Raw genomic sequence first — 22208 nt, 5'->3', positions numbered from 1 at the left:
AGCTTTTAGAAAAGCACAGGGCCTAATCCTGCTTTAAAGGTACCAGAAATGAATTACGTCAAGAGATTCCTTCTGCAGTTGGAGGAGATTGGGAAATGTTCCCCCAAAAGTTTTCAAAGTTTAATTTGAGGCAGAGGAAACAGTCCCCAAATTGTGATTCAATAAGTAATTGCTTACTTTCTTTTCTTTAGACTAAACAATATTAAAAAAATATACAAGAAGAACAACAAGAGCACTGAAGCTTTAAAGGGTAAGGCTTTGTAATTATTTTGTTCGTTTTTCACTAGATAAGAACCCAAAGTGTTTGGAAATGTACTGACTGTACTGAATTCTGCCTCTGGGCCTGTTAAATTATATTGTGCAATGGTTATTTCTGCTGGGTAAATTACTGGCAAATTTCTACCAGGTCGTTATCTCCCTGTTCCCTTCAGGAAAATCACTGTTTGTTATTTTTTGCAACAGCAGAAATCTCCTTAAAAGCTGTGTTTTTGCAGTGATGAACCATTCTAGAAATCCCCTCTCAAACCTCCCTTTCAAAATGTAAACTATTTTGGGCAAACTTGGGATTTTATGTCCAAATCTGCTGTCCCTGCCTGAGCTGTGTTCTCCAAGCACTTGCCAATGCAAATATTTGACACAGCCATAGTAAAGTCATTTGTTGAATGCCTTTGTTTAACAAGAACTCCAAGTGAAAATATAAAAAATTAAAAATACAAAAATATTAAAAATATCAATATGGCCTGAAAGGTCTATGTTGAGTGGAAAAAACCAAACAAACACAACCTGAACAATGCACAGAAAGACAAAGTTGGGGTTTTTTTAAAAGAAAATGAGGGAGCAAAGTCTGGCTGCTTGGAAATATGTCTTGAAATCTCACATCTTGGAAAAGCTCTGGGTTCTCTTCTTCCTGAGGACTCTTTGAGCCACACTAAAATAAAATGTTACGAACTTCGTAGAAAACTGAAGTCAAAATTCTTTAAATAATGAAGATAATTCATTTATTCCCTCAATTCAGTCAAGACATAATTCCTTACTAAGCTTAGGCGTAACTCCTGAAGAACCAACCTGTTCTTTTGGATCTGGTTTTGCCTCTCAGTTTCTGAAGAAATGTCACCTGTGGCAACAGCTACAACAGCTACAGGTCCAAGTCCACTTCTCACACACTTCCATCCTACTGTTGTCCTGTTTTTATTCCAGGTTTGTCCTTAAATATATATGAAGGGCAGATCACTGCCCTGCTGGGTCACAGTGGATCTGGGAAAACTGCTCTGTTAAATGTGCTCAGTGGATTTTCCAAGCCTTCAGCAGGTGAGATGATGGGCCTGGTTGCTGAGCTGTTGGTTTTTTCAAGTGTAAGGGGAAAATAAACAAAAAACCTCCAAGTTTTCCCTCAGTCATTCGTGCTGGGTTGTTGTCAGTGCAGATTTCTCCTTCAGCACAAGCTCCAGGGATAATGGATCCCTCATGTGTGCACCATGGTCATTTCTCCATCTGGATGACCTGGTGCTTTCCATGAGCTGCACACCTATAGGAAATATGTTTTTATTTGTAAGGGAGGGGTTTTGGTGTTCTGAAATATTTTTGAAAGGTATTACAACTTTGGGCTCTCTGGTTATTTTGCTTTTTTGGTTTTTGAATTTTTAATTTTACACTTGGGCAACATCCATGGTGCTGGAATTAATGTCAAATATTTCATTCACCCCCCCACCCTGTGCAGGTTCTGCAATGATCTACAACTACAATGCTTCTGAAATGTGGAATATGGAAGGAATGCAGGAAAGGGTTGGGATTTGCCCCCAGATTAATTTGCATTTTGAAGCCTTAACAGTGAAGGAAAACCTAAGAATTTTTGCTCACATCAAGGGGATTCAGTGGAAGGAAGTAGATGAAGAGGTTGGTATGTGCTTCTCAGCCACTGACTTCTCTTTTATGGCATCTTGGGCACTTCGTGCTTTATTGACAAAAAATGATCACCTGCATCTTGTTCTGTGGAAATGAGAACAAACTTGATTTAGTGGCAGAGTGGTTTTCCAGTACCCTCTTATCCTCATGTCATGAGTTAAAACTCAGATTTGTCTTAATTATCTCCAAGCAATGGGTAGGTAAGTTTGAAATCTTGAAGTTGTAATGTTTGTAGCCATTTAGGAATTCAAACCAGTGCTTTGGAAATGTGACTCTTATCTTGTCTTTGTGTGTTCCCAAGGTGCAGAAAGTTCTCGTCATGATGGACCTCACTGATGTTCAGGACGTTTGTGCTGAAGCCCTGAGTGGGGGACAGAAACGAAAACTGTCTCTTGGAATTGCAATTTTAGGGAATCCCCAGGTAGGGACTGGTTGTTTTTATGCACACACAACATATGTTGTTTTGGGACCTAGCTTTGCATTTTGACTTGTCACAGAGGCTGTCGTGTTTTCCCCCTGCCACTCCAGCCTACTAATTCACTTACTGGAAGGATTGGGGAATCTGGTTCAATCAGAGCCATACTTTTAATTAGAAGGGTGGTAATATTGCAGCAGGAGAAGGAACAATAAAAATGAGCCATACTTGAGGGTGCATTCTCTTCTCTGAGCAAGACCATCAAAATCATGAAACCAGGTGATGCGAGTGTGGAACTGAGCCCCGTGAACACAGCTGGTGTTGTAGTTGAGATGGTCACAACACAAAGCAACACACTCCATTTTCAGAAGGCTTCAAACCTGGTTTTATTCTAGCATTCATGCTTTTTATACATTCTCACAAAACTCATAAGTTTACACTTTACTCATTGGTCACCAGACACAAACAAAGTGCTCATTGGAACAGGCAGGTGCAGGTTTCTCTTATTTCTCCTCCTTTCTTTCTTGGTTTCTGTGTCAACGACCTTGGTAGGAAATTCTTCCAGGGGTAAACATGGATCCTCTTATCAAACTCCTCTCTGTCTCACAGAAGTCACTGTAAAACTGTCGTAGCATGGCATCCCTAAAGGGGTAATAATTAGCATTGACTCCATGGTCCTCAGAAGGCTGATCAATCACTTTATTATACTATTCTATTCTTCTCTTCTTAGTAAGAATCCCATTGCTTTTATAGACAGTTACGATACAGGTTGACCTAATTGGTCCTTTACTAAAAACACCATCATTACTGGCCAATTAAGAAACCACCCTTCGGTAAACAAATCTCCATAACACATTCCACATGTTCACAACAAAAGCTGCAGCAAATTAAGATAAGAATTGTTCATCATTCTTTTCTCTGATCTTTTCACAGCCTTCCCCAGGACGATGCCTGGGAAAGTTGTGCTTCTCTCTGTGGCCAGAGAGCTGCTGGCACATAAAACCTCTTCCACAGGCTGGGGCATGGGGAGCTCTGAGCTCGTTGTCCTTTGCAGGTGCTGCTCCTGGACGAGCCCACGGCGGGGCTGGATCCCTGCTCCAGGCACCACGTCTGGAGCGTGCTGCGGGAGCGCCGCGCCGGGCGCGTGACGCTCGTCGCCACCCAGTCCATGGAGGAGGCAGACACTCAGGCTGGTGAGCCCAGACTGGCACCCCGGGGTGCACACCAGGGGTTTCCAGGGCACAGCCCACGTGTGGGTCCCACTGTGGCACAGCTGGACGTGTTTTGTCTGACAGTGACCACCCAAGCCGGGCTGGGCAAAGGTTAAAACTGGGCTGATGTGTCCCTCCAAGGCTTTGCTCATGCTCCTCTCCAGGATAAAGCAGTCTTCTTCAGGATAAAGCACTTCCACTATATCTGGAATTGTCTCTATGTCAGTAAAATTCAGTTTATTTTCCTTTATTTTCCTTTATTTTTATTTTACTTGCCACTATTCCCATTCCTGTATTATTCCTGTGCTGCGTGGGAAATTCTCCACAAGCCCATAAGAATGCAGAACTAAAAGAATTAACCATGATGTTGAGAAAAAAGGCATTGGTTTAAAAATATTTTTTAAAAAAAGACCTTCAGGGCTGGCCTGGATTTACTCCTCTCAATTTATTATTAAAATGTCTGCAGAGTTCAGAAGGAACAGAGCGAGGTCAGTCTGCTGCACTCTTGTAAATCCCCCTAAATCCTTTGCATTCCCTCGTCCTTAGATCGGAAAGCTTTCCTCTCCTGTGGGAGATTACAGAGTGTTGGCTCATCTCTCTACTTGAAGAGAAAGTGGGGAATTGGCTACCACTTAAGGTAAAACCTTTTGTTTTGGTCATCACTCTTTTTGTGAAAAGCTTTTTATTCTCATATTTTCTTGTAGAATCTGTGTTTTTGTAGAGTTTATCTAGACAGTAATAGAAATCCTGACATTCATTTTAGAAGAGCTTTAAGGCTGCCAAAATTTCCCTGCTTTGGACAACAAGCTGCCTTTCTTTGGAGCCCAACCCTGAAAGCTCTGAGCACGCAGCTAAAATGACTTTGCAGCTGAAAGGGGACCAGAGTGAGGTGATCCATGGTGCCAGAGTGATGCTCAATGGCTTTGATGCAAAGTTGTTTTTTTCTTAGGAGTTTGATTCCTAATTCTTGGTTTAGCAGCGTTGTCCAGGATCATAATTCTTACCCTTAACCATTTTGTGTGCATGCATGGCAAAAACAGGGGCACTGCAGATGGCTGTAAAAATTCCCACTGAAGTTCTGCCCAGTTTTGGAGGTTTCCCTGTGGAAGAATCACCACTGGCTTGATACTCCAATCAGATGATGCACACATTTTTTATTTCTTATTTGACATTACAACAATGGGCTTTTTTAACAGGATGCACATAAACGACCTGTGTGACCCAGAGCTTGTGTCATCCGTGGTCAGACAGTACATCCCTGATGCTGTGCTCAAGGGGCAGAAGAGGGATGAGCTGTGTTTTAGGCTGCCTCTGGAAAACACTGACAGCTTCCCAGGTAAGAAACCTGCCCCTGTGCCAGGATTTTAAAGGAAAACCCACTGGTGTGAAAAACAGAAATCAAAGTTACTGTGACGGGAATAATTGTATTCCTTAGTCCATAATGTGTGGTATTAGGAAGCTGCATAAATATCAGTTTTACAGAAAGCCTTCAGTGCACATGCTAATATTAATAATGAAGATGAAAACTAGAAAATCCACCAGCTGACCTGCAAACTAAAATCCACTGACCCTCTTCTGTTTGCAGGCTGGTCCGTGTAAACCAAAACCACTGAATTTTCCACTAGTTACCTCTAAGGCACACAATAAATTAGTGATGACTTGTAGGTCATGGGGATTAATGACGTGAATGCTGGAACATCCAGTGCTAATTGGCTGAGTTTGTTAATTAACATCAGCTGAGTCTGTGCTCAGCACTCAGCCTGGGCTGAGCCTGGTGGTTTCTCCCGTGCAGATCTGTTCAGCCACCTGGAGAGCAGCTTCTTGCAGGGGGTGGTTAATTATGAGGTGACCAGGACCACTCTGGAAGATGTTTTCCTGAAGCTGCAGGGTGAGGAAGCCATCGATCCCGAAGGTAAAGCGTTGATCCCCTATGGAATATCTCTTGTCCTCTTCGTTTATTTAATGGCCTTCAAATTTCACATGGGGTGAAGCAATCGTTACATTTGGTCTTTAACTTCAATTTTGGTAAGTGAGGAGCGCCTTCACTCTGAAATGTTTGATTTACACACCTTGCCACTTGGGGCGTTATTTCAAATTTACATTAATAAATTTCGGTTTATATCAATATTCAGCAGAATAGCCTGAATCACTGACAAATAACCTGGTTTATTAGCAACAATACGTTAAGCAAGAATGGCATCCCTAAAGTTCCATCTAAACATGTGTTTTAATTGAATATCTAACCAATTTTGCTAAATGTCAATATTGAGAGGCCTAGAGTGGCTTAGTTGTGTCCCACTTGCCTTCAGTGAGGAACATCATCTTGGAGAAGCCCAAATTATTCTGCCTTGGCTTCCCAAAGGGTTTCAAGCATGAGGATTAAGGCTCATGTTGGAAGGGTATTTATTTACCTTTGAAGGGCTGTACAGCCCAGACCAGGAGGTGGGAAGGGATAAAGTTTGCAGAAGGCACTTCCCAAGGCCAGTGAAGATCTTGGATGTGTTGCCACACCAGCCAGTCTAAATTCACCAATGTAAATTCTATTCTGCATGAATTATGGCCCCTTTTCTCTGCACTTCTAACTCCTCTCTCTCTAAAAAATATTTTAAAAAGAAAAAACCAGTCAAAGCATCCCTCAGTTCAGAGCAGATGATCCCTGATGATTGTTTGGGATTGAAAGGTGTCCTTGGAAGGCTCTTTGTGGATAATTGCATTTCATGGTGAACACACAGGAGCGGGAGACCTCGAGGAGAGGGACCAGAACCTCCCGTGGTTCTCCAAGCAGGGGATCCTGGCCATGAGTGGGATGATGCTCTGGAGGCAGCAGGTGTGTGCTGTGCTGAGAATCCACCTGCTCAGGCTGAAGCACGAAGGAAAGTTCCTCAGGGGCATGTAAGTACAGAAGCTCCCACCTGCCATGCAGCCCCAGAGCAGCTCAGGAGGGGTTTAAATACTGCTGGAGATGTCTGGGAGCGGAGAATTAGGTGGGAAATGTTTTAAAGCTGCAGGAATAGGGACAGTGTGGACTTCGTAGGAGAACTCTGGCTTGCTTAAGTTTTAAATTTCCCCATAAATCACACAATTACTTATTGGTGGATTTCCCCTGGCCTCACTTATGGTCTGTATTTCCATCTAGATTGCTGTTATTTGGAATATTTATCCTTCCACCACTGATGGTTTTAATGCTGTTTCATCTGTGGCACAACTCCAGCAGCTGGGAAATCACATCTAGCCCGTATTTTCTTCCCACAAAAGAGAAAATTCAAAATAGATCTACAAACCTCCTCATCTTCAATGACACAGGTGAGGAACAACATGTGAGGCTGACTCACTTTCTGCATCAATGTGAATTTTATTATAATTGACAGAGCAACCTTGCAAATGCCATAAGTATATAAAGGAATGTGCATTGAGAGGTGTTTGCTTTTGAGCAAAAGCAAATGCAGTTCTAGTGATTATATAGATGATTATATGTAAGAGTAATGAACCAGGAAATCTTAAAAAAAAGCAATAAATAAACTAAGTTTGAAACATATATTTTGTTTAACCAGTTTAAATAAATAGAAATATGGGAATATATAGGAATATATATATATATATGAATATGTGGAAATATATAGAAATATATATAGGTGTATATATATATATATATAGGATATATGGGAATATATACCATATATACAGGAAATATGTGTTTGCTTAGAATCTCAGTATTTGGGGTTTTTAACATAACTCTGCTTTGCAAGTAATAACTTGTTTATATGAAACTGTTTTATTTAAAGAAAAACAGTTCCTCTAATGACTCTAATTTCTGTCCTTGACTTGATTTCAGGATCAGAAATTGAGGATTTCATTGCTGCTTTGAAGATTCAAAACATAACCCCAGAAGTAACTCCAGAGAAAAACATCACAAGCCTTCCAGATTATAATGGAGCTATAAAAATATCCCTGGAAGGCAAGGTGAGGGATATTTTTGTCCCCTTCTTTCATCCTGTACATCAACAGCATTTCCTGAGAAGTATTTAAATGAGAGTAATAAACACACCTGTGGCCATCGTATTTTCTGGAAAAATCCCCTTGCCCAGGATTCTTCTCCTGGGAAGCTGAGAAGCCTCCGAGAAAAAGGAGAACAATAATTATCTCATTTGCTTCTTCTGTGTTTTACTCCTTTGGAATGTGTTTGGAGATTGTTTACCCACAGGTGATTGTTTCATTGGACTCTGCTGTGAGTTGTTTTCACTCTTTGGCCAGTCAGGGCCAAGCTGTGTCAGACTCTGGAGAATTACAACTTTTCATTATTATCTTTTAGCTTTCTCTAAATATCCTTTCTGTATTCTTTAGTATAGTTTAGTATAATATAATATCATATCATATCATAAAATAATAAATCAGCCTTCTGAGACCGTGGAGTCAGATTCATCATTCCTCCCTTCATCTGGGGAACCCTGCAAATACAAGACGCACCAGAAAAGGGAGAATATTTTTTTTTGGTGTAAAAAGGAGTTTCAGTAGTGCTGCTCACACCTCTCAGGGACATGAAGGCCTTTTTTATTTTGACATCTCCAGAGCCACCAATTCACAGTCATGTGCAGCCCGGAGCCCATCAACTGCTTCCCTGTGCTGGTGAACATCCTCAGCAACACCTTCCTGAGGCTCTTCAACTCCACCGCGCGCCTCCGCGTCTGGAGCGAGCTCTTCTACACGGTGAGGGTCCTGCCCTGCTGGCCACCACCAGCTGGGACAGCTGGAGGGATGGGGACTGCACAGCCTGGGGGCTGGGGGAGCAGATTCCCTCAGGGCAGTGGTCCCACTGCTGGTGGTTCCTGGGGGTATTTAATGGTGATTTTTCCAAGGGTTCTGTGGGGTTTCGGTACCGTAAGGAATTTGTGCTGTTTGGAGAGGATTGGGGATTGTTCTTGGAGAAGTTTCAGGGTGATCTAGTTGTGGCCTTCCAGTCCCTGATGGAAAGATGGAGAGAGGCTGTTCACGAGGGCCTGGAGTGACACGCCAAAGGGGAATGAATGGCTTCCCACTGAGCCAGATTGGTTCAGATTGGGTATTTGGAGGAGATTGTTCCCTGTGAGGGTGGGCAGGCCCTGGCACAGGGTGTCCAGAGCAGCTGTGGCTGTCCCTGGATCCCTGGAGGTGTCCAAGGCCAGGCTGGATGGGGCTTGGAGCCACCTGGAATAGTGGAAGGTGTCCCTCCCCACAGCAGGGGTGGAATGAGATGATCTTTAAGGTCCTTTCCAGCCAGGCCAAGCTGATGAGCATGGTGGGAACACAACAGTGATCTTTGCAAACCCACCTTTCCTCAGCAATAAAAAGTTAGTCTCCATCCTCAACAATTTACAGTAACCCAAATTCTTTCTGCAAATTCTAGGATGCTAAATGTCATTATTTTTTTCTTTTTGCCTAGTTTTCTGTTCTTAAACACCACTGACTTACCATTAGTGCTCTTGCTCATTGGTGTGTCCAACCATCTCATGAGCATTGTGCCAGCCAGATTTTCCCTGGGCAGCATCAATCATGGATGACTGAATTTCTCCCCACAGGGAGAAAACCCAGAGCTGAAGAACTACATTTTTTTCGGCTTATTCACCTACCTGCTGGTTTTGGCTGCTGGTTTGCCTCCTCTCTTTGCGATGAGCAGCGTGGAGGATTACAAGGTAAAGGGCACAAGGAGTGAATGCAATGAAAAATGTGTGGAAAGCACCAGTGGTGAGGCCCTGGCACAGGTGCCCAGAGCAGCTGTGGCTGCCCCTGGATCCCTGGCAGTGCCCAAGGCCAGGCTGGGCAGGGCTGGGAGCAGCCTGGGACAGTGGAAGATGTCCCTGCCATGGCAGGGATGATCTTTAAGGTCCCTTCCAACGCAAACCATTCCATGATTCTGTGGTTTCTAGGTAGGATGATAGAAGAAAATCAGTCAGATTAGTACCAAAGTGCACTTCTCTGCATCCTAGGGGACCAGCTGGGGCTCACAGTAATGTGGATGTTAACAAAGCTTTTGAGATCTGAATGATTTAATTTTTTTTTTTCCTTTTAGGAATGATGTGGTTTTACACAGTGGTTGAGCTAAGAATTGGAAGTGCTCAGAAAGGAGAGGGAGGGAGGAGCAAGGGAATAGAGAAGGAGCAGGAATGATGTTTTAGACTCTCCCTTTTCTCATTTTTGTCATTTTTGCAGCTCCAGGCTCGCTCCCAACTGCGGCTGGCGGGGCTCTTCCCCTCGGCCTACTGGTGTGGGCAGGCTCTGGTGGACATCCCCTTCTTCTGGAGCCTGATGTGCCTCATGTTTGGACTCCTGCTGCTCTTCACCCGCATCTGCCCCTTGGAGACCCGTGCTGTGCTGACCCTGGTGAGCTCTGGGCAAAACGGGTGAATGGGAACAGCTCCCTTCCCCCATGGCACAGCAGGATTTGGCTTTAGAGAGTTTATTTGCAATGGGCTTCTCTGGGCAGGTTTTCATATATCCACTGGCACCTCCTGGTCACTGATGTCTCTCTCTCTCCAGCTCATTTGCATCTTTGGTTATGGAATATCTCTTGTCCTCTTCGTTTATTTAATGGCCTTCAAATTTCACATGGGGTGAAGCAATCGTTACATTTGGTCTTTAACTTCAATTTTGGTAAGTGAGGAGCGCCTTCACTCTGAAATGTTTGATTTACACACCTTGCCACTTGGGGCTTTATTTCAAATTTACATCAATACATTTCAGTTGATATCAATATTCAGCAGAATAACTTGAATCACTGACAAATAACCTGGTTTTTTAGCAACAATACATCAATATTGGAAATAGTTTTTCTGCTTTATTCCAGGTGAATTATGTTGCTTTTATGCACAGTGACCATCATGAAGTACTTTACTACACCTGTATGCTGATTCCTATGTTTCCCCCTGTGGGCTGGATCATGTTCTCTGGACTAGTAAGCAAAACACATCCTACTAAATTCAATAATTATCCTAATGGTGCAAACTGGCAAAGCAAGAGGCACTTCCCAAATTCCAAGTCGAAAAGAAAGAAAGAGGGAAAAGGAAACAGGAGAAGTTCCAGGCTGTTGAGTGAGAGAAGAGGCCAAGATTTGACCTGTTAATCCTTAGTTTGATTGGGATGTTTTTGCTTTGTTTAGTCACTGAGAGCTGTTACAGTGGCTGTATTTTGGCAGCAAGGGTGGGATGGGAGGGGAAGTGGGAAAACCAGGAAGGAGGAAGTGGGCTGGGAGAAAGCCAAAGACGTGGGAAGAGAGAAGCAGTGATGGAAAAGGTCAACTTAACCTGACTGATTTGAGGCCTCTGAATTTCTGTAGCCAAGGAAGCCACAACCCATTGAGGCAGTGAGAACCAGAGAAAAAATGCAGATCAAAGCTCCTTTATCCCATCCTGAAGAAAAGCTAAACATCCCTCCCTGCCACACTTGCTCTGACCCTGCTGTGAGACACACTGTGCTGAGGAGTTTTCTAATTCTCCTTTTCTTCCAGAATTTCCTCATGTACAACAATTACAGCATTTTTGAGACATGGAATTACATCTACATGCCTGTCTTTGCAGTAAGGAGGGACTTGGAGGTGGTTGCTTGGGCAGGGATGGCTGTCACTGATGCAGTGGGCTTGCACTGGGCTTGTAAACTCTCCCCATAAAGAAAGGATGGGTTTTGTAGTCAAAATTTCCCATTAAGTGTTGGCAGGGGAGGCAAATTCCAAGAAATCCTGGGCTTGTGCCTGATGTGGCCTTTGGATGCTGCAAAAATGGGACAGAGACTCAAGTGGAGCTCATGTAGAAGGCAGAGATATTATTAATGAAGTGATCGTGCCAATGCTGCTTCTGCAAAAGGATGAGAGGATCTCCCATCCCACGGGATATCTGTTGGGGTGCAGGTGGATTATCTGGGCTAGAGATGCTGTAAGAAATCAAGGCTTTTGCAAATAATCTGCATATCAGAGAGGAATGTCTGCAAAGCATCAGTTTAGCTCCTTGCCCCTGCAGACCTTTTCAACAGCTGAAATTAATGAGATGTGTCACGGCATCCCTTTATAATTAAAATTAACGGGGTGTGTTGTTACCTTGTCTCCACACAAACCTGATGAGTGTCTGCTTTTCAGCCATACATCCACGCTGTGATTTTTGCTTTCCTCCTGCGCTGTTTGGAGATGAGATATGGAGAAGCAGTCCCAGGATTTGATCCCATCTTCAGGTGGGTCCCAGGGATTCCTTGTGAGCCACAGCTATCCCAGTCTGCAGGGTGGGCTTGGAGCTGCACAGCCTCCTGACAGCAGGAGGAAAAATGTGTTATCAGAAAAATGTTTGTCAGTATGTGGATAAAGTTAGTATTTTTAATTTTTGCTATGTCCTTGAGAGGATAAAAATTGTGATTTCAGCTTTTTTTTAAAGGTTCATAGCTGAGATTTCAGGACATTTCCCTAGAGGGGGTAAATTTTTTATTATAGTTCCAAATTGAAACAGAATAATTTTAACTCCTTTTCAAAGATGTCAGTATTGCTCCAAATATGATGGAGAATTTCCCTAAATCTTCATCAGGTCAAGGTTGTCCAAGTGCCCTGTGCTTAACTGTCACCAACAACAAGTGACCAACCACCTGAGTCACATGGGAGAAGATTTATAAAATGTATTAATTACCAAACACTACCAGCTATGGGAGTTAAATGCCCAAATTGGTTTGCAAACCTGCCATGTGTATTTTAATTCTCCTTGACCAGATGATTGGCATGTCTGGAGCAGGGAATCATCAATAATTAAAGATGAAGAAAAGCTAAAGCTGGCCTTTATTTTCTCAGCCATGCCAGTGAAGTTTAGCTTTTCCTGCTGAGGAATAAATACTTGAGCAAGCACCATGGGGAACAACTCAGTGATCCTTGTGTGTCCCTTCCAGCTCTGAGCCTCTGAGCTCCCCGAGGGCAAATAAATTTTGGGTTGCGTTGGTGCTGCCAACAAAACAAATTTAAGGGACCACACTTTAAGTGTGAGCCCTGCAATAAATTTAAAACGTGGCAGCACTAAAAGTGGCATCCTCAGTAAGCACATTTCACTGCCCCAGAGGCTTGGGGCTTACCAAAAACACTTATCTGGCAAAATCTGGGCCTGGAAGGGGCCATTTCACAGGTTCCTTTCTAATGTTTGTGTCACCAGCTTCAAACTCAGCTGGCAAAAAAGTATTAAATTAAAAAAAAAAATGGGGAATTTGATGCTTTGGGACAATTTTATTTATTTCTTTCCTGCTACTGTGGTGGGTAGTTCAAGCCCCAGTCTGTGCACTGGGAGATAAATTTGAAAACTATTATGCTTATTTCTAGATATAAGTATACATTTATGTCATCTCTAATTATACTGGGAAAAAACTTATAAACACAAACCTTTTTGGAAGTAATTTCCACTGAAAGCATCTCTCCTCCTCTGTGGAAAAGGATTTGTAGAAAATTTTTAATATTTGACAGAAGGCTCACATAGTGTGTATCTGTGTGTAAATTTTGAGAGAAGAAATATTGACTTAGAAATGTTATAGAATAGACGTTGTTCAGAGAGAAATTGAACTAGACATAAGTTTTAAAAGATGGTTTTGCAAATAAGACTAGATACTTTAGAGAAATAGAATTATGAAAGATGCATTGTGGTAGGATTAGGATTGTAGTGGGGTAATTGTAGATGATTAGACATTTAGATGATTAGACATGATGGTAAGACATTTCTAATACAGTGTGGTCAAAGTTGATAGGTTAAGAAATGCTTACAGTATACTGTAATTAGGAGATAATTGGCTTCTGATTGTGATGGCATGAATTATAACATCTGCATTGTCTCACCCTTCTCATGAGACTGAAAATGGAATAAAAGTTTTTAAAACGCCTCTCGGTTACCCCATCTGTGGCTCAGAAAAGGGCTCAGTCTGCCATCCCTGCACTCGTAGGATCCAGCAGAGGAGAGAGGTGCCGCAGCAGAACAAGGAGCAGGCTGGAGAGGAGCCCCCCGAGGTGCAGGCGGAGCGCGACAGGGTGCGGGGCGCGCTGGCCACGCTGCAGCAGGAGGAGGTGACTCCAAACCCAGCCCTCTGCACTGTCTGCCTTCCATTCTCCATCATTTTCATTCCCTCATCTGCCTCTGCTTTCTCAGCTCATGCACTCACATCTTCTGGTGTGATCTCACGGTCACCCTGGCACCACAAGGACTTTAGCTGCCCCCGTTATTTTTATTCCCATCCTGCATATTTTCCTCTTTGGGTTTTTTTTCCCCTCTCTTTCATGGTTTTTTAATTTAGAAATTTTCTCTTTTTCAAAGTCCTGCTTAATGGTAAGAACAGATCAGCTGTCTCATGGTGTGGGAGGAAAATTTTTATTTTCCTCTCTGTCTCTTCATAGGACTTGGTTGTTGTCAACAGTTTGCGCAAGGAATATGAAGTCAGGACAGCCACTTCCATCTTCAAGAAAAAGAAGAAACTTGCTGTCAAAAACCTCTCTTTTGGTGTTAAAAAAGGTTCAAGTACTTTGCTGAACTCCCTGTAATATAACTGACTAAAATCTAATAGGAAGTCCTTATTTGCAGGCAATATTTTTGTTAGAATTTTCTTGTGGGCATTGAGACCTGGCACTCTGGGCTCCTGCATTCAAAGTTTTAATTTATGGAGATGAAACAACCCTTTCTCCTACTGTACTTTTAAATACTACAGAAAATACAGGGGAGAAGTCATATTACCAAGAAATATTATTAACAGTTGTTGCATATTTTTTCCAGGAGAAATCTTAGGTCTGTTAGGACCCAACGGAGCTGGGAAAAGCACAACTCTGAACATGATTTCTGGAGGTGTAGCAGTGACTGCTGGGGAGGTAGGTGGCTCCTTGGAGCAGCTGCAGAGATGACCTTGATACCTCTAAAAATAAAGGATGTGATAAGGCAAGGCAGCAAAATCTTCCTACAGTCAGGGGATGTATGGATTTTTATGTACAATCGATATTCCTGGATATTTACAGAGCTGAGAAAAAGTGTTGATTTATGCCAAGCATAAATTCTAGTGTTCATCAAAGTCAGTGTTACAGATTTAAGAGTTTGAGCAACAGGAAATCTTCAGCTGGCATTGGAAACCCATTGTGAAATGTCTCAAGCCCTGTAAGAATTGTTGACATCTAAAAAAACCCCAAAAATAACACTCTCCATAAACAGCCTTGCAAAACCAGGAAATTGAAAACGAATGTGAGCAGCGTTGGGCCAGTAACAATCCATCATTAATTGCGTGCAGAATGATTAATGGCATGTGCTGGGGGAGGGGAAATGCCATTGCTCTTACAGATTTGGGACTGAAGGTTGGAAATAGAAAAGTGTTACTAGGAAAGGACAGGCTGGTGTTGGTAATATTACCCAAAGTGAAAAAGCAGATGGAGCAGGATCACCCTGCTCATGGAGCCCCACAGTGACACTCCCAAGTGGCTGCTGACCACACAACTGCTTGCCTTGGCCAGTTGGATGGGGCTTGGGGCAACCTGGGCTGGTGGAAGATGTCCCTGCCCATTGTAGGGGTGGGGTGGGATGAGCTCCAAGCCAAAGCACCCTGTGACTGTGTGACCCCAGAACTGCAGAGCTCAGGGTCTGGGATGAAGCCCCCACTGTGCCCGGGGGCCCTGGGCTGGTGGAAGACGTCCCTGCCCATTGTAGGGGTGGGGTGGGATGAGCTCTGAGCTGCCTCCCAGCCAAAGCAACCTGTGACTGACACAGCTAGAGCCGTGTGTCTGTGCAGGTGCTGCTCGGGGGCCAGGACGGAGCCCTCCCGTGCCCAGGGGCCCTGGGCTGGTGCCCACAGCAGGACCCACTCTGGCCACACCTGACAGTGCTGCAGCACCTGGAGGCCTTCACTGCCATCAGGGGAATGAGGGAAGAAGATGCTGCTCTTGCCATCAGCTGGTAGGAAGCCAAATGATCTCATCTGTTGGTTCTCCCTCCCTCCTGAGGCAGGGAGCCTTCCAGCCTGTCTGTCGCTGCTAGAAGTGAAGGGATGGGACTGTTTTCAAGCTAAGAACAATTTATTGCTCAGATAAACATCAATCTCAGAGGCCATGAGATTTTAGAGGAGCAAGCATTTGGCCATAGCTCAAGAGTAGTCACAAGTTTCTTCATTACAAGGCAATGTAGAATGTTCTAAACCAATGGACAGTTGCCACAGGGTTTATTTTGCTTTTCTAACCTATCACCCTTACCTACATCTGATGCACTGCAAATACTTTTGTCTTATGGCTTCTGTCTCACTTTCACACAAATACTTCTATTATAACTTCTAAACTCTTAGATTACTCCATAAAACCCCACCCTTACTCTACAAACCCTTCAGCATCTTATCAATACAGTTTCCCACTTATTTAAGGCATATTCTCACCTACAGCTATAGAAATACAAGTTTGTGAATTTTCTGCTTAATATTTGTGTATTGTATTTTTGCATCAATGTAAGCTTCTTCCAAGGCTGTAGATTAAATCCTTCAGTGTCTGTGGAAGTTTCTGTTTTTCTAATTCCTACACCACCCCAATGACTCTGTGATTTTATAGGATAGGGAAGGGTTTCTCTGTTAACAAAACTGGCTCATGTGGTTAAGAGCCAACATCTTCAATGCCTCTCGCCTTAGAGAGGTGACTTCTCCTGATGAGGTCTGCTATTTTATACTGTTCCCAGTCTCTTGCCTATGAACATTGTGGCCCAAGTTTACCTGTGAAAATTCAGAAAAAAAAAATCTAACTTGTCTCAGTTCATGGCTAGATGCATGAGTAACTCACTTCTCTCATTACCTGCACTTCCTGCCTTGAATTTCTGCAAAAATTCCTCAACTTAGCATCCAAGTTAGGAGCAGAATCCCCAAGTAATCCAAGGTGATGGATATCAACCAAAACATGTCAGTGTTCCTCAGCACCCCTGACCACAGAGGTTGCACACCAAGATGGTCATTTGGGGCTTTTTCCTTTCCATTCCCCACAGCATAGGAAGGGCCTTGGATCTCCTGAAGCATTTCAAGACCCCAGCAAGGAGTTTATCTGCTGGAGAAGCCAGAAAGGTACGTGTTGGATTTGTCTTTGCTACTTCCCCAAACCCTGCTCGCTCTTTCTTGGACGTGGTGCAGAGGAAACCTTCAGCTGAGTGGGTTCCTGGCATCATTCATTTAGATTAATACCTTTTGAATCCATCCTGGCAGGATTCCCTCCCTCCTCCTCACCCCCTTTTCCCATTCTTCTGCACTATGTGCTTAGTAAGTGCCAACAACATATTAGATTTACAAGCACCTCTTCATGCCTCACCACCTACATCTTCCAGTAAATGGGATGGAAAACCACTTTCACATCTTTGGCAGGCTCAGGAGTTCTGGGGAGATCTGATTTTGAGAGATTAAAACATTAACTGAGAACACCTGAAGTGGGATTTTTTTAAAATCCCTGTTCCTTTTGTAATTTGGAATCAAGAGCTTCAGCTTTGAAATATTCACGGGTATTAAGGTGCACCAGTTTTGCAGGTAAATAAAGGAGCCCTGACCTGATGTTGTTCCCATTCCAGCTGTCATTTGCTCTGAGCATCCTGGGAGGCCCAGCAGTGATGCTTTGGGACGAGCCCTCCGTGAGCATGGACCCCAAAGGGCAGCGCTGCATGTGGTGAGCAGCCCTGGCCTGGCAGAAACGGGAATCTGGGACAGTTTACCAGGATGGGCTCACCCTCCCCATTGCAGGAGCTCTTGGGCAGGCAGAGGTGACAGTGTAGAGCTGTCTTTTCCCTTTTTCCCAATGCCCAGGGGATGGGGAGAGCTTGCTGAGCTCCTCACCCAGCTGGCAGCAAGCCCTGTAACATAATGGTCATTAATACACCCCAAAAATGACCCCATAATGGTCATTAATACACCCCAAAAAATGACCCCATAATGGTCATCAATACACCCCAAAAAATGACCCCATAATGGTCATCAGTACGCCCCAAAAAATGACCCCATAATGGTCATCAGTACGCCCCAAAAAATGACCCCATAATGGTCATCAATACACCCCAAAAATGACCCCACAATGGTCATTAATACATCCCAAAAAATCTCAGTAGGCACCAGCTGAACCCATGCATTTGGTACAAAAGACAGAATTTTTTGTTTTCTTCAGAGCAAGAGAAGAAATTGTAGGAAGTTTTCCCTTGAGTCACTCAGTGCTGGTGTTTGCTTTAGCTTTTCATCACCAGTTTACACCATCAGTGCAAAATTTGGAGGGATGCTGACATGACAAATTACAACACAGCAGTGGCATCCAGGTCATCTTTAAACAAGAAAACTGAAGTCTTAAAATAGTTCTCTTCTTTTTAATAACTTTTAAAAGCTGTTTCTAGGGAGGGAGACATAGACCAGTGTTGGAGTCTTGGATGCTGAGAATTTTAAGCTTTCTGTGCTGAAGGGCAGAGACTCACAAGAAAATACTATATTTGACCTGAGGCCGTGGAGAAGACTTCCAAAATTGATTGATAGCACTGGGATTGTGGGTGTGGAGTTTGAATAGAAGTGTGAGATATCACAGGGTGGAAAACTTAGTGTTTGAGTTTTAGAATATAGTAATAGATATAGGGCAAGATGGAGGTTTTAGGGTGGAGGCTGGTCCTTCTTCTTCATCTTCTCCATGGGTTTGGGTGGTTTTGTGTAATTGGACAGAAAAGTCCTCAATGCAGACTTTGAGTGATCAGTTATTGGGTCAAAACTGAAAATAATTTAGGTGTGATTCCTTAATTGGATAGTTTGACCTTAAAAGACCTTGTAGAGAAAGCTAGTTAGCCATTGTGTAACCTGTTAGTAGAATGCTGTAGAACTCATGACTTGTAATATAGATAAGAAATAATAAAGCCTGAACACGAAATACCATCTCTAGCACTTCAACCCCTATGTTGACAGAGGTAGAAAAAGAAGCCTGGAACTGGCAGACCGGGAGATTTTCTGTGGCTGTGCCAGGAGCTGACTGTGATCCCTCTCTTCCCAGGAGGATGATGGAGGCCTCCATGAGGAGCAGGGAGAGGGCAGCCATCCTCTGCACGCAGTCCCTGCGGGAGGCGGCGGCGATGTGCGACCGCGTGGCCATCCTGGTGTCGGGCCAGCTCCGGTGGGCACGGCAGCTGGGGGCTTAGGCTGGGCCTCGGGGTTAGTGTGGGTTAGCTTGGGCTAGCTTGGGGGTCGTTTGGGGTTGGGGTTAGTTTGGGGTTAGTTTGGGGTTAGTTTGGTTTAGTTTGGTTTAGTTTGGGGTTTGTTTGAGTTAGTTCGGGTTAGTTTGGGGGTTGAGGTTATGTTTGGGTTAGTTAGGGGTTAGTTTGGTATTAGTTTGGGGTTAGTTTGGGGGGTTTGTTTGGGTTAGTTTGGGGGGTTGGGGTTATGTTTGGATTAGGGATTAGTTAGGGGTTAGTTTGGGGTTTGTTTGAGTTAGTTCGGGATTAGGGATTAGTTAGGGGTATGTTTGGGTTAGTTAGGGGTTAGTTTGGTATTAGTTTGGGGTTAGTTTGGGGGGTTTGTTTGGGTTAGTTTGGGGGGTTGGGGTTATGTTTGGATTAGGGATTAGTTAGGGGTTAGTTTGCGTTAGTTTGGGGTTAGTTTGGGTTAGTTTGGGGTTTAGTCTGGGGGTTGGGATTATTTTGGGATTAGTCTGGGTTAGTTTGGGGGTCATTTGGGTTAGGGGTTAGTTTGGTATTAGTTTGGGGTTAGTTTGGGGGGTTGGGGTTATGTTTGGATTAAGGATTAGTTTGGGGTTAGTTTGGGGTTAGTTTGGGTTAGTTTGGGGTTTAGTCTGGGGGTTGGGATTATTTTGGGATTAGTCTGGGTTAGTTTGGGGGTCATTTGGGGTTGGGGTTAGTTTGGTATTAGTTTGGGTTAGTTTGGGTTAGCTTGGGGGTTGGGGTTACATTTGGGTTAGTTGGGGTTAGTTAGGGGTTAGTTTGGGTTAGTTTGGATTTAGTTTGGGGTTAGTTTGGGTTAGTTTGGGGTTTAGTCTGGGGGTTGGGGTTATTTTGGGGTTTGGGGGTTGAGGTTATTTTGGGGTTATTTGGGGGTTAGTTTGGGGTTAGTTGGGGTTAGTTTGGGATTACTTTGGGTTAGTTTGGTTTTTTCAATTCCTAATCTAATAGAAAATACTGGTTTGGATGCTCCCATGTGTGTAACAATCAGTTTTTTGAAGTAGCACGGATTGAAGAGCTGATGAATAAGAGAATGTACAGCCACTTCTCAGCTCCCTCAAGCCATGGATTTATTTGCTGGTTTTGGTGGTTTGAGCAATGTTTTCCCCCCCTCTGCAGGTACATCGGTTCCCTTGAGGATCTCAAAAGGAAGTTTGGCACAAGTTACCACCTAGAACTCAAAATGACAGACGTGGGGCACAGCAATGCTCTGCACACCGAAATCCTGAACCTCTTCCCCTGCGCAGCTCGGCAGGAAAGGTCAGTGCCCATGGGCTGCCCACAGCCTGGATTTGGGTTGGGATGCTCTCTTCCTCCTACTGACCTTGCTCAGTGATTTACCTGGAGCACAGTTATCCTACAAACCCCACCCCAAACTGCTCTGCTGAGTCACAAGATGAAGAATTCATTTTTTTATTACTTTTTCAGGACTTCTTCCATGCTCACCTACAAGATTCCAGTGGCAGATGCACTACCTCTGTCCAGGTCTTTCTCCCAGCTAGAAGCAGGTAAAAGGAAATAATCAGTTAAATAAGAAAATCACTTCCAAATGGTTTCTGTGGATTTGGTTTTTAAGGATGCTTTCTCCATCCCTCCGCAGCTAAACGGAATTTCAAGCTTGAGGAGTACAGCTTGTCACTGAACACTTTGCACCAGGTAGGCTGATGCAGGAGCTCCAGGCTGGGGAACTGCCTGTGGGAAAGGAAGAAGTAACCTGTGACCAGCACAAATACAGCCAGTCCATGGCAGTGATGGGGTGCTTTCCACTGTGTCCCGTTGCAGGTGTTTGTGGACCTCACCAGGGATGCAGAGGAGCACGACCTGGAGGTGGCATCCAACGGGGCTGTGGAGCAGAGACCCCTTCACCCCTGATTCCTGGAGCCTCAGTGGGAAATATTCCCTGTATTTCATCAGTGTTACTGAATTTCATCAGTGTCTCTGGTAGCTGGGATCAGCTGCAGCCCCAGCACTCAGTGACCCACATCGCAGCACACACAGCCCTGCAGGCGTTCTGCCTCACAGAGAAAAAAGAGTTATTATTTTAATAAATAAAGCCTTTATCCTTTGACACATTGATGCCTGACTCTCATCTGTGCCCCTGCCCAGGGTGGTTCATGGAGATTGAATTCCTGACCCCGAGGCTGTGAGGGACACTGGGCTGGGAAGGGAGCTCAGTCCCTGGGGAGAACCAGGAGCAAATCCCAGGGAGGCTCTGACACCTTGCTCATCCATGGCAGGAGGACACCAGGTCTCTGCCTTGTCAGCCCTGAGAATCACCCTCTGGCTGGTGGGATGTGGCAAGCAGAGCTGCTGATTCCTGGGAGAGAGGGGCACAGGGCTGCATTTTACCCAAAAAGCTGCTCTTGCTGTGAGTTCCAGCTCAGGCCAACTTGGCCCATGTCATCCCCACCACTGGGGCCAGGGACAGAGGAAAGGACTCAGCAGTGGCTGGATAAATGTAGTGAAAACTGACTGCTCTTATATCATCATCTACAAAACAGTCTTAATTAGAGTCAAAATAAGGTGTGCTTTGACCCAAAATAGTGCTGAAGAAGGACAGCAGGCTGAGCCTTGCTTTGGTCATTGGGAAGAGAGGGGGGCTCCTTACCAGCACCCACCCCTCTGTGGGTGCCTGGGAGGGATGGAGCAACTGATGGGGAGCTGGGGGCAAGCTCCATCCCCTGACCCTGTCTGAGCAAATCAGCATCTCTTCTTGGATTATCTGCCTGTCAGGGCTAGAATTAAAAAGTAAATTAATATAAAAAAAAAAAAACTAAATAAAACCCCCCTGCATTCAGGTGTTTCCCCCTGTGCCCTGTTGCCCTGTACCCCAGCACCCTCTGGCAAAGGCTGGGGACCCACTGGAGGCCAGGGGCAGTGCCATGCCATGGGATGGACACAGCAGCACGACCCTCACCGTGCCCTGAGCTGCTCTGGTTGGTGTGGGTGATGCTGGGGCGCAGGCAGGGGTGGTGCTGGGCTGGGACACAGCAGGGAGAATTCTGCAGGTGCTTTGGGCAGGCAGGGATGCGTGTCTGGGCACTGCAGGCAGGGATGTGGGCAAGCAGGTACCAGCAGGTGGCTGCCGTGGCTCACGGATGGGCTGCGCCTGCCAGGAGAAGTCCCGGAGCAGCCACCCACACCCAGAGTTCTGCTTTCCATGTGGATCTCCCGACATCAGGGCTCTGCCAAGGACGTGGGCAGGGAGGAGACTGAGATTCACTGCCTGGGACCTGGCATCTCCCCCTCTTCCCGTTAGGGTTGTTGTTTTTCCTTTTGCACGGAGGGGAGGAGAAGGTTTGGACACCCAGGAGATGTTCTGGGGACAGGTTTAACTCCATCCTGTGCCCTGACTTACTGCTCCTCTGCTGTCTGCCTCGCTCTGACACATCTGAATGGGGTTTAAATCTTAGGGGTGCTTTTATCCTGCTAGGCAGAGCAGAAGGAAGCAAAGCCAGCTGCTCCACTTTTCCAAGCCCTGCCTCTGTCCCAGCTGCTCAGGCTCCCTCCCACCCTGGGTCC

The 22208-nt window shown here is 44.7% G+C and overlaps 1 protein-coding gene across 1 annotated transcript in view; it reads left to right on the top strand.

Annotated features, from left to right (window-relative positions):
- Positions 1-20748, top strand: part of LOC121338367 (ATP-binding cassette sub-family A member 9-like) — a 31334-nt gene extending 10586 nt beyond the window's left edge. The window contains 29 exon segments of the mRNA XM_041409256.1: positions 192-250; positions 1198-1308; positions 1718-1893; positions 2204-2323; positions 3372-3510; positions 4075-4165; positions 4725-4864; positions 5321-5440; positions 6261-6420; positions 6665-6831; positions 7361-7488; positions 8095-8232; positions 9081-9194; positions 9712-9882; positions 10039-10152; positions 10346-10453; positions 11006-11074; positions 11627-11718; positions 13447-13567; positions 13895-14009; positions 14268-14359; positions 15265-15428; positions 16491-16566; positions 17061-17155; positions 18506-18625; positions 19806-19946; positions 20115-20194; positions 20287-20342; positions 20469-20748. Of these exon segments, the coding sequence (XP_041265190.1) occupies positions 192-250; positions 1198-1308; positions 1718-1893; positions 2204-2323; positions 3372-3510; positions 4075-4165; positions 4725-4864; positions 5321-5440; positions 6261-6420; positions 6665-6831; positions 7361-7488; positions 8095-8232; positions 9081-9194; positions 9712-9882; positions 10039-10152; positions 10346-10453; positions 11006-11074; positions 11627-11718; positions 13447-13567; positions 13895-14009; positions 14268-14359; positions 15265-15428; positions 16491-16566; positions 17061-17155; positions 18506-18625; positions 19806-19946; positions 20115-20194; positions 20287-20342; positions 20469-20558 (3367 nt within the window). The 3' untranslated portion in view covers positions 20559-20748.
- Positions 20749-22208: the final 1460 nt, after the last annotated feature.

This window comes from Onychostruthus taczanowskii, unplaced genomic scaffold (assembly GCF_017590055.1).
Source record: "Onychostruthus taczanowskii isolate IOZ18803 unplaced genomic scaffold, ASM1759005v1 scaffold30, whole genome shotgun sequence".
Taxonomy (NCBI): domain Eukaryota; kingdom Metazoa; phylum Chordata; class Aves; order Passeriformes; family Passeridae; genus Onychostruthus; species Onychostruthus taczanowskii.
The sequence above is the reverse complement of the archived record's forward strand: the minus strand, read 5'-3'. Positions and strand labels throughout refer to the sequence as shown.